Below are 14,423 nucleotides of genomic sequence, written 5' to 3' on the forward strand. Positions count from 1 at the left end.
AGCACAGAGCCCAACACAGGGCTCGAACTCACGGACCGCGAGATCATGACCTGAGCTGAAGTCGGCCGCTTAACCGACTGAGCCACCCAGGCGCCCCTCTATTTTTATTTTCAAATGTTTTTAACGTTTATTCCTTTTTTTTTTTTTTTTAATTTTTTTTTTTCAACGTTTATTTATTTTTGGGACAGAGAGAGACAGAGCATGAACGGGGGAGGGGCAGAGAGAGAGGGAGACACAGAATCGGAAACAGGCTCCAGGCTCCGAGCCATCAGCCCAGAGCCCGACGCGGGGCTCGAACTCACGGACCGCGAGATCGTGACCTGGCTGAAGTCGGACACTTAACCGACTGCGCCACCCAGGCGCCCCCAACGTTTATTCCTTTTTGAGAGACAGAGCATGAGCGGGGGAGGGGCAGAGACAGAAGGAGACACAGAATCTGAAGCAGGCTCTAGGCTCTGAGCTGTCAGCACAGAGCCCAACGCGGGCGAACCGTGAGATCGGGCGAACCGTGAGATCACGACCTGAGCCGAAGTCAGGCACTTAACCGACTGAGCCACCCAGGCACCCCTGCTATATCTATTTTTAAAAAGCGGCTCGATTCTGTATCTAAAATACAATAACAGAGACAGGATACACGCTTTTTACAACATATTCCATGAATCCCAGTAAGACAGAACTAGGGGAAAGCTGTCTCAGGCCAGGCGGATGAAGGAAGGCAAGTCAATGATGACAACCTACCTTGATGTGAGTGCACAGGTGACCTTGCTCCACTGCTCCACCACTGCTGGGTGGTGCCTCCAGTTTGCCACCATCTCCTTGGCTGTTTTCCAATAAGGAGGTGTTGGGAAGCACCGAGTACAAGCTAGTAACCAAACCTCAAAGAGAACACCAATCAACTTCTCTGCTAGATTCTCAGCAATGCCACCTTACCAACAAAAAGAAAACAACTTTGGCACACTCATTTTTAAAGAAAAATCTTTAATTCAATGATTTGAGATAAGTGGTCAAAAAATTAAAATAACTACAATGTTAAGTTCTGACTTTCAAATAGCCATTTAATTAGTAAGAATGAGAAACTATTCTTAGGAACTCCTATGAAGAAAATCATAACAACATCAACCAATTATCATTTATTAAGTTTTCAAGTCACAGGGCACCTGGGTGGCTCAGTTGGTTAAGAGTCCGACTTCAGCTCAGATCATGATCTCACGGTTCGTGGGTTCAAGCCCCGTGTCGGGTTCTGTGCTGACAGCTCGGAGCCAGTAGCCTGCTTCAGATTCTGTGTCTCCCTCTCTCTCTGCTCCTCCCTCATTAACTCTCTCTCTCTCTCTCTCTCTCTCTCTCTCAAATAAATAAATCATTAAAAAAGTTTTCGAGTCACCCTGCTCATTTCTTATCAAAGATCTTAGTCTTCCAGCAAGTGGACAGGACACAGAGGAGAAGGGAAAGGACAAATGTCTATGATGTGTGACTACTGGGTCCGTTTCTGTGCTGACTGGTTCATGTATACGACCTCACATTAATTCTGCAGGATAGGTATTTCTATCTTTTACCAATGGTTAGTTATACCCATTTTGAAGAGGAGAAAACTTAGATGAGAAAATTTAAGTATCCCGTCCAAGTTTACACAGTCAGTAAGTGAAGGAATCAGACCAAATAAACACCCAGGTCTTTCTACCTCCAAACTCTGCTATAAAACTTTCAGGTGTTTGAAAGCTACTCTTCAAGGGAGAGAGGGACAAAGAAGGGAGCAAAAGGACCGATGCTGGGCAGGACAGAGCCTCAACCACAAAACCAGACCTGTCCCTCTGTCCTGAGCCCTGGAACTAGGGAGAAAAACAGGGGTCTGTACTCTGTATAACTCCACAAGGCAAACTTGGGATTAGCAGGAAAAGTTACAAGAATGTGTATTTCAAATGAACAAAAATTAAATTTCAACAATAAGCCCCAGAAGGGGAGGAACTGCCCACTTTGAGTTGCTGAGACCCCTGGCACCAGGACTCTGCAGCAAAGAGCCAATGAGTCAATGACTGGCCAGCTACTGTCAGTAACAAAGTATTCCTATTATTGGGTCAATAGTGGAATTCTGTGATTTCCTTTAGGTACTTTCCTGGACTATATTTGGGTGAGATCACAAGCACACGTGCATGTCTGTTGGCAAAGAGACTACACAGATGAACAGGCAACAAGGGAACCCAGTACTAGGATATCAACTTCCAATCTGGGTATGCTTGCTACAACATACACAGCAGGGCTTCTAAAATACAATCTGAAGGTGTAAAACGGGAGGCTTCTTGATGTCCAGGTAATGAATGGCAAACTGTCATACTTCCAGATAGAACACTGAAGATTTTGTAGATTTCACGTGCTGAACAAAGTATCTTCTGTAGCTGTCAAGCTTTTAGTGTCTACTTTGATAACTACTTTGTAATCAGGTACAGTGCTTACAGGTTCTACTTTAGTTAGTTGTTCCTTATATAGGCTCTATCCTAATATACTAAACAAGCTACTACTCCTATCATTATCAAATACGCATTAATGCAGAGGCTCCCCCCACGTTAGCAAAATCATCACTGAAGGTAAAGTAACTTCATATTATGCCTGTGAGGGCTTCCATTCTAAGAACTGTTATTTAACCTTGGTTTGCCAAATGCCATGCCAAAATGTAAATCCCCGCTGAGTCTACCCATCGTTGAGTTTAAAGCGAACTGTATCTGGAGCTTGGAAATAAACTAGAAAAGAAAAATAAACAGACCTTGAACAGTTGGCGGGGCTAGAAGAATGTCATTAATCTGCAGAAGAAACAACAGTAAGACTTCCCACGTTTCTCGTGCCATGATGGATGACTCACGGGCCAGTTTCTGAATGGCTCTCAGGACCTGTAAGCATAGTCGGATCTGACTGGAGCCCTGTTCCTGTCTGAAGAAGACAGACAGATATCACTGACAAGCCTTGAGGAAAGAGAGCAACAACTTAAGGACAGGCAACTTATGTACACAGCAAGCAATGGTCCAACCGCACTCCTAAGAGCATCAGAAGACAGGGCCAGGTGCACCCTCCTCGGTTCAAAGCTATTTCACCATCACACAGTCTGTCACCCTGGGATCTCAACCAACCACTTCTCTGAGAGCTTGAATAGCTCCTGGGGAAGGAGGGGAACACTAGAATGTAAGCTTCCCCTCTGGATTTTCTAAGTCTAAAATGTGCCTGGCACGTAACAGGCACACCATTTTCTGATGAGTGAATGCATTAATATCCACAGCCACTTCTGTTGCTCACACTGAAGCAGAATGGCCTTTGTATCCTTTTTAAATTTTTTTAAATACACATTCACAAGAATTCAGAATGTGCATTCATAGTGCTCACAGTCCCTTTGAAGCTAATGCCTGCTAGAGAAGAACCTACAGACCCAATGAAATACTCTCACAGGTCACCAAAACCGATGAGGTATGGAGGCAATTGCCTCAGAAATGAGCGCCTGCTACTGCTGTTCCAATTGAAAAAAAAAAAAAAAAAAACAACTTAACCTAAGATGGTGGTTCCCAAGATACCCTAGAAAAGTTTTATAACTCTTTAGTCCACAAGTGCATTTTTTTCCCAAGAGAATAAAACAGATCAAAGTATTGGGGCTAGAGTTGAAGACAGAGGTCAAGGCCCCAGCCCCTGATCCCTGCTTTCCAAAGCAGACTACCTGAGAATTTCAAGAGTAGCAGGAAACTCACTGCATAAGTGAGTGGTGAGTTGGCCTCCAGACCTCCTACGTACAACCCAAGACAAGTAACTAATATTATTGAAATGAATCTTGAGGACAAGTTTCTATATTATGACTCATGTCACAAAGAACTGGTAAAACATGAGTAAATCAGAGTAGGCAATCTCAGAGCTTCCTCAAGAAATCCAGAAAATAAAGTGAGTGGCCTTAGCACTCCCACCTCAACCTTAAGATAGAAGATTCTCAGATTCTGGGCCATGGCACAGAAACCAGACACTTACCTTACAGTTGCAAACAAATGACATTCCTAAGTTTTTCCTAAAGAAGTCGGACCTAGAGCAAAATGAGACATTCACCTAGGAAAAGGCAAGAGCCCCCAAGAGCAGGGAGATGGCCATGTTCAGCTGGAGGTGAATCCAGTTCACGTGAAGCCATGAGGCTCCAGTTTGTGTCTGTAACTCTAGCTACTTGAAGAACAGTAAGAAACTATATAATAGCTATATAAATTTCTTCTGGCCATACAAGAAAAAGTCCAGTATAAGAATCAAAACAGCACTGGGGCTGACACTCTTCCAACTTAGTGATAGTACTTTAAGCATCCCAAGTGGTAACCTAGGCCTACCGACCAATTCCAGTTATCTGCCCAGTGGTACAAAAGGAAACATCTGCTCTGTAGGTACTGTCCCCTCATTAAGAAGGCCTAAACTCATAAGCAGTGTCCAGGTTTCTATGGCTAAGGGAAATAAGGTCATCTTTACTAAAAAATAAGTAGAAAAGTCTAAATACCAGAGATTTTCTGTTCCCCTCAATATTTTCCAAAACAACTTATGATCTTCAGAAAACCTGTTCTGAGAACAGGGGCTGGTGAACTATAGCCCATGGTCAAATCTTGTCTGTCATCTGTTTTTTTTTATTAATAAAGTTTTACTGGAACACTGCCATGCTCATTCATTTATGTATTATCTATGGCTATTTTCTCTACATCAGCAGAATTGACTAGTTACAACAGACACCATATAGCCCACAAAGCCTAAAATATTTACTATCTGGCTCTTTAGCAAAAAAGTTGGCCAACCACTGCTTTAGAAAAATATTACATTTTTAAACTACAATACATTTGCGCAATGAAAACCCTAATCGATTTTAAAAGATGGTTCCCTGTTCACTCAATTATGCAAACAAAAAAGAGATCAAACTGATAGGCAAAAAGAGAAAGGTTATCCCCACTCTGACTTATCTCTAGCAAAGTGGTAAAAACACTTTGGGTATCACTTTTATAACAACAACTAAGTAAACTTGATGACAATTTTGTGATATGGATTAAAAAAACCTGATACTTCCAATAAAGAAAGATGAGATCTGGGCACCTGGGTGGTACAGTCAGTTAAGTGTCTGACTCTTGAGCTCAGCTCAGGTCATGATTTCACGGTTTGAGTTCGAGCTCTGCATCGGGCTCTATGCTGATGGTGTGGAACCTGCTTGGAATTCTGTCTCTCCCTCTCTCTGCCCCTCCTCAGCTTGTGCTTGCTCTCTCTCCCGTGCTCTCTCTCTCAGAATAAATAAATAAACTTAAGGGGAAAAAAAAGGAAGATGAGATCCTAACTCCCAATATTTAGCACTGAAAATATTCAGCTCCCTAAGACACTGTTGGCCAGGAAAACTCTAGTACTCAGTTCAGTATCCTCTCAGAAACATGCAAACACTCTTGAGAAAACAAGCTAATTACAAACAGTAAAATGAACAAGGTACTTAGGTTCTCAAAAGGCAAAAAAAGAAAAAGCCCAATTAATTCAAATGCCATTGGTATTTTTCATCAATACAAATGAATTGAGCACTAAGAGGTGGTAAGGGTACAAATAGGAAAGAAACAGTGACAATGCTACCCATGAGACTGTCCCATGGCCAAAGAAAAAGCCCAGTGAACTAGTCTCCTACATGGAATGACAAGAAAGCACCAGAACTATTGTACCATTTTAGAAGAACCTGCTTAGAAGGGTGCCTGGGTGGCTCAGTTAAGCGTCTGACTCTTGATTTTGGCTCAGGTCATGATCTCACAGTTCATGGGATGAAACCCCACATCAAGCTCCTCATTGACAGCACAGAGCCTGCCTGGGATTCTCTCTCTCCCTCTCTCTCTCTGCCCCTCTCTCACTCACACACACACACTCTCTCAAAATAAACTTTAAAAAAAAAAAAGAAGAAGAGCCTTAGACACAAATAATATGCTAATCACTGCCAACCACCTCCTGTTATTACTTCTATTTGAAATCAATAAATCAAGCAACAAGCATTTAATTCACACCTAAGGTAATATCAGTACCGCACCAAGTACTGCGAAAGCCCAAAATATATATGCGACCTAGATCCTGCCTTCAAGTTCGTTAGACGGGGAAATGAGACACACACGTTTTAAGAGCAAAAAAAACAGTGAAGAGATAAAAGAGTGACACAGGAAGTACCGAAACCACACAGGTTCAGAAAAGGTATGATCACTGTGGGCCTGGATGGTAAAGTAAGGTTCCTCTTTACAAGGCAGAATTTAAAATGAACCAACAAGAGTAAGATGTGGACAGCTGAGAGAGAGAGAGAGAGAGAGAGAGAGAGAGGAAGAGGAAGAAAACAAAAGGGTAGGTGAAGATGGGAGAGAGAGACAGAGAGAGAGAGAGAGGAAGAGGAAGAAAACAAAAGGGTAGGTGAAGATGGGGAAGATCATGATGGAGTCTTAAGGAAATGTTTAATTTATGAGTCTGACCAATGAGCAGGTCTCATGCAGAATTAGCAGCAGCTAATCTGGCTAGGGGCCAGATGACAGCCAGCATTTCACACAAGGCAAGGAGTTTATACTTGATCCTACACATCAGAGTTCTTAACAGAGACTTTTTTATTCAAATTCTGCAAAGTGATCTTCCTTCTAAAACTCTTTAAGAAAACATTTTTTTTAAGTAAACTCTACAACACACGTGGGGCTCGAACTCACGACCCTGAGATCAATAGTGGCATGCTCTACCGACTGAGCCAGCAAGGCACCCCAAAGTAATCTTCCTTCTAAATTTAAAAAGCTAAAATGTGCAGAGTGGTTTTTGGAAGACCCAAAGTCCCTTACCACCTGATAGTAAAAAAGCTTTAATGAGAACTTTCCCAAAAGGAAACAAGCCCCTTTACCTCTTTCAAACACATAAAAAAAATAGCTGAAAACAGATTTTTCTTAAAGGAAACCCTAATTAATGCTTTCCTCTCCATTATTTTCTGTATTTCCCAAACTCCTTACAATGACATATAATCTTTTAGAATTGGAAAAAAAAACATTAAGCCTAAATAAAGTACATATCCCATATTATAATATTTAAGGTCACTGTCTCAGAAGGTAGGGGAAAAAATCAGTACCAAACTATTAAGATCATCTTTTGGCCAACTATGAATTTGTCCATAATAATTTCAAGTCTGCTTACTTTGATGTCTTCATTCTCTCATAGGAAAGGTTCATTTTAAGGTAGAAGGCTTAGGTGCCTTTAGCTTAAGTGGAGAAAAGAATTATGACAGGCAAAAGTATGTTTTTTGAATGGAAGGGAAAGGGGTCACAGTATTTTAATATCTAAAAGCTATCAGATCTTACAAAACCAAAGCCTTTAAAATGAGTACACACTTGATAAAAACTCCTAGTAAATATTATATAAGCCCATCTCTCTTATCATTCATATTAATACATTCTTTAATTAAACAGTAATGAAAGTTACTTTTCAAAACACTAACAATGAAATCAGCTCCTATAATAGAAAAAAGTAACATTTATGAATATTTTATTATAATCCTGGTAACAGGTCAGACAGATGGTATAGCTTACCTTGGTACAAAAAGATTTTGCAGGTGTTTCAGTATACTTTGAACATATAGGTTAGGCTCTTTAATAACTGGCAATGGGATAGAATCTTTCGGCAACACTAAAGCCATAATCCAGTCTGTATATACATCAACACAATATTTTACAGTCTCTCCATCCAAGGGAAGGGTCAATCCATAGCAAATTACTTCCATGGTCCATTTCACCTAAACAAAAGAAAATATACATTCAGAATTATCACACATCCCTACTGTATCTCAGCAGACTGATTTAAAATGTTTACCTCTTTTATTACCAAAAATCTCTCAATTGACAGTATATTCATCTCAACTATATGCCAGATTTATTCTTGAGAATGTACTTTCCATGGATAAAACATACTCAGACAACATTTCCTAAGCAAAATATTTAAGAAAACAATAAACTACTTCTTTCTAAATATCACTTCCATGTTGGCTTTACCCATTAGACATTATTATTATTTGCACTATGAAATAAAAAGCAAATATGGGTCATCCTGATTTTCCATAGAGACTGGGACAAAAAAATAGAAAATTTTAGCTACTTTTCTCCTTTTAATTTATATACAGGTATGTGTGTCATTTAGGAAATCATATACATATATTCAATTATATTCCATTTCCAGATTATGCAATATTAACAAACAACAGGAAGGAAGATGAACTGCTCAACTCTTATTTTGTGACTATTTTTTTCTGCCAAAGAACATAATGAACATGGGAAGGTAAGAACAAACACAAGTGAGAAGGGACTAAAGATGGGCAAGATTTTTTAAATTTTTTTTTAATGTTTGTTTATTTTTGAGAGAGAGCGTGTGCAGGATCAAGTGGGGAGGGGCAGAGAAAGAAGGGGACAGAGGATCCGAAGCAAGCTCTGTGCTGCCAGCAGAGGCTCTGGCGGGGGGGGGGGGGGCCTGAATTCACAAACCATGAGGTCATGACCTGAGCCAAGACTGGATGCTTAACCAACGGAGTCACCCAAGTGCCCCAGATCTTTTTTTTTTAATGTTTATTTCTTTTGAGAGAGCACACATGTGAACGAATGGGGGATGGGGGTAGGGGGTGGAGAGAAAGAGAGAGACAATATCCCAAGCAGGCTCCACGCTGACATGGGGCAGGCAGGGGTCGTGGACCACAGGGGTGGCGGTGGTCGATCCCACAAACTGTGAGATCATGACCTGAGCCAAGATCAAGAGTCAGACGCTCAACCAACTGAGCCACCCAGGCACCCCAAGCTGGGTAAGATCTTAACAAGGCACTTACCTGCACTAAATGAATTCCAGCCTCTTTACTTAACTGAATCACATGATAAGGGTTGAGAGAACCTGCCCATGAAGAATGAACATGATGTGGCGACAAAGGAAAAACGGCACAATTTGCAAAAGAAGATAAAATGATATTCCAGATACTACAGACTGGAAAGTTTCAGGGAATTCCACACTAAACTCTGGGACAAATTACTAAGCAGATGATTCATGAGCACTTATAAAAGGAAACCATGATCGGGGCGCCTGGGTGGCGCAGTCGGTTAAGCGTCCGACTTCAGCCAGGTCACGATCTCGCGGTCCGTGAGTTCGAGCCCCGCGTCAGGCTCTGGGCTGATGGCTCAGAGCCTGGAGCCTGTTTCCGATTCTGTGTCTCCCTCTCTCTCTGCCCCTCCCCTGTTCATGCTCTCTCTCTATCCCAAAAATAAATAAACGTTTAAAAAAAAATTTTTTTTAAAAATAAATAAAAAAAAAAAAAAAAAAAAAAGGAAACCATGATCACTAGGAACCAACATACTCAAAACGAACAAATCATGCCAGACAAGCATCATTCCTTTATTAACAAGGTTACTATGAAGCAGCAGACAATTGTGCAATCCTGGCAGTTCACAAAGCACTTTCATAAGCAGCGTCTAACCATCAAAATAACCCTGTGTGAGAAGGTAAACTATCCTCACTTTATAGATAAGAAAACTGACACTTATTAAGATTAAGCAATTTGGCCCAAGTCACTGGTTTGGAAATGGTAGAACTGAAAACTTGAGCCCTAGTCTTCCAGCTAGATATCTAAAGCTACTCTCACCATACCATTAACACCCTTCTCTGGCTCAGGGAGATCTGGGCTCTAGCAAGAAATGTGGTCAGAGGCAGGATATCCTTGTGGACAAGATGGAGACATAAGACCCATAGGAAGGCAGAACGGCTGGATTTATAAGACACAAGATGAGAGACTAGCAATGGGCTAATGTACCAAGATCATTTAGGAAGACGGTGCCCAGTGGCACACCAAAGGCCCTGCTGAGATTTTAACTTAGGAAAAGAGAGAAGAACAGATCACATGCTGACCATCTGTAGATATCCACAAAGCTAAAATGGATAGCTAACTTGTTATATAGAAATTCAGGATCCCAAAAGACTTCAAGTTGAATCTAACAAGATTAAACACAGGTACTGAAAATTTCAAGCTCAAAAACAACTACAAGAGCTAAGGGTAAAAATAGGTACAGCACTAGAATTTATCTAATATAATATAATCTACAAGAGCAATAAGCATTAAGCCTGCGACAGCACAGTGAAGCTGTGACAAACACAGGAGGGTGGGAGGAATGGAACCGCGCCTAGGAAGGGATTTTAAAAGGGGCTGCAAGTCCCTAATTGTCAGATGAAACCTAAAGGAGAAAACATCTTAGGTGTCACCTTCATAATAGTTTAATTGTATAATTCTAGAGGACACTGGATTCAAGGACTGTTGTCTCCTATCTTTTAGAAGGTAGGAAAGGAAAACAAACAAGGCAGGCACCAGAGCACCTCTATCCACTCATGTGCCATCTCTTCCCAGGAGAAGATTCCAGACCCACCAAGAGGAGAGTACACCAGGGCAAGTGCCAGTCCTCAGGGGTTAGTCTCTGCTAAGGTCCTGTGAAGAGAGAAAAACACTCCTCAAACGGAGGAGTTTCACCCTCCTGCAACCCATGGCCTATAGAGAGTAAATAAACTGCCTTTAGAGTCACAAATCTTATATCTAGACTAGTTTTATATCTAGACTAGCTTTATGTCTAGATTAAGTCTCGTCTCTCCTTCATTAGAAAGAAATCAAAAAGAGGGAGAAAAAAAGGTGAGTCTGAGAAATAAGTTAACCCAAAGCCTGAAGGTTGTATAAACTTCCTCCAGCACACAGTTCTAATCCCATATCTTAGCCAGACCTCATACTAGCAAGTTCCTGTATCCCTCCATTTTCAGGATCCCTTCATGACCTCCCTCTGAAAACTTTACCTCAACCCAATCTCCTGAATCCAAGAACAGGACCAACTTCAGGCCAAGCTACTCCAAGAGCCCTTATCTTTAGGGACAGCAAACACAACTCCAATTCCAAACACTTGGGCTCACAACCATATAGGCTTAGCTGCTCTGTAGCACTCTTAAACCTGGGAGTCGGTAAGGGCAGGCAGACATGGAGACAAAGGAGGACCTCAGGTTCAACACATATGTGTAGCCTGAAAAGTTGACGGAAGACAGGCCTTCAGTCAGAGGCCATATGGGGGTAGCAGCGAAGACCTTCCAAACACACCTCTGAATAGAAATCTGAAGACTGGGCCCAGAGCTTAGGGGAAGGGGCCTGACACTCAAGTCTCTGTCTCGCGCCCACAGCTCAAGTGGAGAATTGGGTCTGGCCGGTAGGGAGCCAGCAGCACAATGGCACAACGTATTCCTTATGACCCCCACAAACTCTCAGTCAGCCCAGCCTTCAACCCAAACAAAGGTCACAATTAAGAAAGATGTACTACTCCATTAGACAGAAATCCATTAAAAAGACAATGCTAAATAAATTCTTCAGTGACGAGATTATGTTTTCACATAGTAAAACGAAACGAAGAAAACACTTACTTCTTTGTCAGTTTTTAACAAGCTCTCACTACCAGCCACTGAAGGGGTACCTAAGGCCTGCCCAAGAGGATGGACCACCGCATTTGCCACCTCTCGCCCAACGCTCTCCGGATAGCTGTGCAGCACACTGGTGTGGCCCTGATCATTCTGAATCACCAAATGCAGTGACCTCCACTCAGAGTACATCGTGCCGCTAAAGGACTGTCCAAATGGCACCTGAAAAGACAAAACAGAATTATTGTTAAACACTGTTGCAAATTAATAAAACTAAGCAGAACAGATTTATCCTACATGGTAAGATAAAGCAGCTACAAACATACGGCCAAGACGACTGAGAAAATACGCGTCTAAATGTTTTGAGAATGTCCTAAAATAGCCTCTCAGTGAGGTCAGGTAGGAAGGTGGACCCTGGGAAGCAGCTGTCTAAGCACCTCCCCAAAAGAGCCTCAGAAGCCCGGGAGCGGAACTGGGACAGACGCCACTGTGCAGGGGGAGAAGATGATCTGATTTGGTACACTCCTAACATGAGGGAGCCCTCCTCATTCTATGTTCCAAGATAGAAAAAGATAGAAGAATGAAGCACCCTGAGAAAGGAAGACAAAGGAAAGAGTTTACTCCAAGATCCAGCTTCTTCAGTCAACAGTTTCCAATTTCCAGAAATTTTCTATCATGCTAGAAACATACCCCTGCAATTTCCCACCAATGTCCTCAAATCAGACATAAAATTCTTCGAGAGTATTTCATTCCCTGCAGCAGTGACACACAAATTTCCGGTAACGGAACACCTGGAAGTCACAGTGTTCTTCAGAAAACATATTAAGAGCTCCACTTAATGAGCACTTACTACATGCTACTCACGCAATCATCACAACAACTCGATGAATATTAAGGAATGTTATCTCTACTTCACAGACAAAAAAGCAGAGACACAGAGAGGTTTACTTCTTACCTGAGGCTTCAGAGCTATAACATGGTGGAGCTGGGTTTGTTTCCACATCTGTTGGGTTCCAGAGACCACGTTCCTTACCATGGCATGTACTGCCTTCTTCCTATCCTATACATTCCCCCATGAAATGATCTATGTCTACCACACAAATAAAAAACTTTTAGCCACAGAAAACGTATCTGTATGAATGCAATGTAAACGTTACCATCATAAACACCATACTCACGAAGAGAATCGAGGATGATTAGTTAGCCTTCTCCAATTCATTTCTGTTTCAACTTCCATTTTCTACTTGTTCTGAAATCTGTATGCCTGGCCAGAAAGTTTAAGCAAAGTCCAGGGGTACACTTAATCTTTAAAAAATTCTTCCCTTAAGCTCATTTTTCTTCACACTGGGAAAGACCAGCACTGTTAAATTTTCATCTTAAAAAACCTCATTCCAGCTCAAGTATCAGTGTTTTTCCAAAGGATATGGCATTTGAGAATTACAGGCCTGAAGAACGAAGATTAAACTCCCTAGCATGAAAGTCAAAGTCATTCATAGACTGGTCCCCAACTACCTTTCTTTCTCCTTTCCATACAGAGGAACCTACCACCTCCACCTCCCCTCTTGCATACCCTCCCAACCCCAGTCTTCTCAGCTTCTTTTTGGAATCTGATGGACCCTGGGCCCAGGTACTTTTCAGAGACCCTATGAGGTCTGATGTTCTCCTCTGACCAAGAGGCCCTGAACACGGGACGGCAAGAGAGTTAGACCAGCATCTAACAAGGTACCTACAATTTGAAGGAAGGCTGGATTCAACTATTACGACTGTCTCTGCTTCCTCAGGTTTATAAGGGATTCCCCAAGGATATTCTGGTGTTCTTCCTCCCTCCCCCCAAAATAAACACTCTCAAAAATGGAAGGGGAAAAAGGCAAAGTTCTGACAGGGAGCCATCTCCATCAGATGATAACTTTTTTTCCCACACCACACATTTTCCTCACCTTTTTAAATCAACACGTACATACGTGCATATGTATATACAATATAATATACACACACTATACATACAGCCCCTTACATAAATACACAAGAATATTAGACTACAGAGAGGTTTTGTTTTAATTTTTTTTTAATTTTTTTTAAATGTTTATTTATTTTTGGGACAGAGAGAGACAGAGCATGAATGGGGGAGGGGCAGAGAGAGAGGGAGACACAGAATCGGAAGCAGGCTCCAGGCTCCGGGCCATCAGCCCAGAGCCCGACGCGGGGCTCGAACTCACAGACCGCGAGATCGTGACCTGAGCTGAAGTCGGATGCTTAACCGACTGAGCCACCCAGGCGCCCCTGTTTTAATTTTTTTTTAATGTTTATTTATTTTTGAGACAGAGAGAGACAGAGCATGAACGGGGGAGGGGCAGAGAGAGAGGGAGACACAGAATCTGAAGCAGGCTCCCGGCTCCAAGCTGTCAGCACAGAGCCCGACCCAGGGCTCGAACTCATGAACCCGCAAGATCGTGGCCTGAGCTGAAGTCGGATGCTCCACCGACTGAGCCACCCAGGCGCCCCTGCTTTGTTTTAGTGTAGTGGGTTTTTTTTTTTTTTTACCTTTTTCATTTTATTTAGCTTCATTTCCTGTCCAAATGATTCACTTCCCTGGATAGATAATCCATGTTAACAACCTAACATTTCCTCTTGTATTTGCTCTATCTTAATTCAATCACATCAAAATAATTTATATACTTGCATAGATAGGGACTGAATACTTCTCTACATCTGTGGGTTTTTTTTTACATTCAACAATGCCTCATGAATATCTTTCCAACTAATAATAAACTCATTTTAATGACTGTGTAACATTCCACGGCATGGGTGTGGCATAACTTATCCAACCAATCTCCTAATAATGTGTGTTTACTCCATTTCCCATTTTTTTGTCACCAGGAAATGATGCAATAAACACGCTTGTTCATATAAACAGTGGCCTTTTAACTTCTATGGAACAAGTTCCCAAGAATGAACTATTGGATCAAAGAGCATTTGTTTTTAATGTTAAT

At 41.8% G+C, this 14,423-nt stretch overlaps 1 protein-coding gene across 2 annotated transcripts in view; it reads right to left on the reverse strand.

Annotated features, from left to right (window-relative positions):
- Positions 1-14,423, reverse strand: part of RALGAPB (Ral GTPase activating protein non-catalytic subunit beta) — a 90,167-nt gene that overhangs the window by 63,774 nt on the left and 11,970 nt on the right. For both annotated transcript variants that reach the window (XM_047069482.1, XM_047069481.1), the window contains exons 2-5: positions 11,440-11,655; positions 7,554-7,756; positions 2,756-2,919; positions 739-925 (exon numbers count right to left, since the gene is read on the reverse strand). In XM_047069482.1, coding sequence (XP_046925438.1) covers positions 739-925; positions 2,756-2,919; positions 7,554-7,756; positions 11,440-11,625 — 740 coding nt within the window. In that variant the 5' untranslated portion in view covers positions 11,626-11,655. The remainder of the gene's footprint in view (positions 1-738; positions 926-2,755; positions 2,920-7,553; positions 7,757-11,439; positions 11,656-14,423) is intronic.

The sequence above is a fragment of the Lynx rufus genome, unplaced genomic scaffold, assembly GCF_022079265.1.
Source record: "Lynx rufus isolate CCGP_SWC_20201006 ecotype Redwood Valley unplaced genomic scaffold, mLynRuf1.p SCAF_8, whole genome shotgun sequence".
NCBI lineage: Eukaryota > Metazoa > Chordata > Mammalia > Carnivora > Felidae > Lynx > Lynx rufus.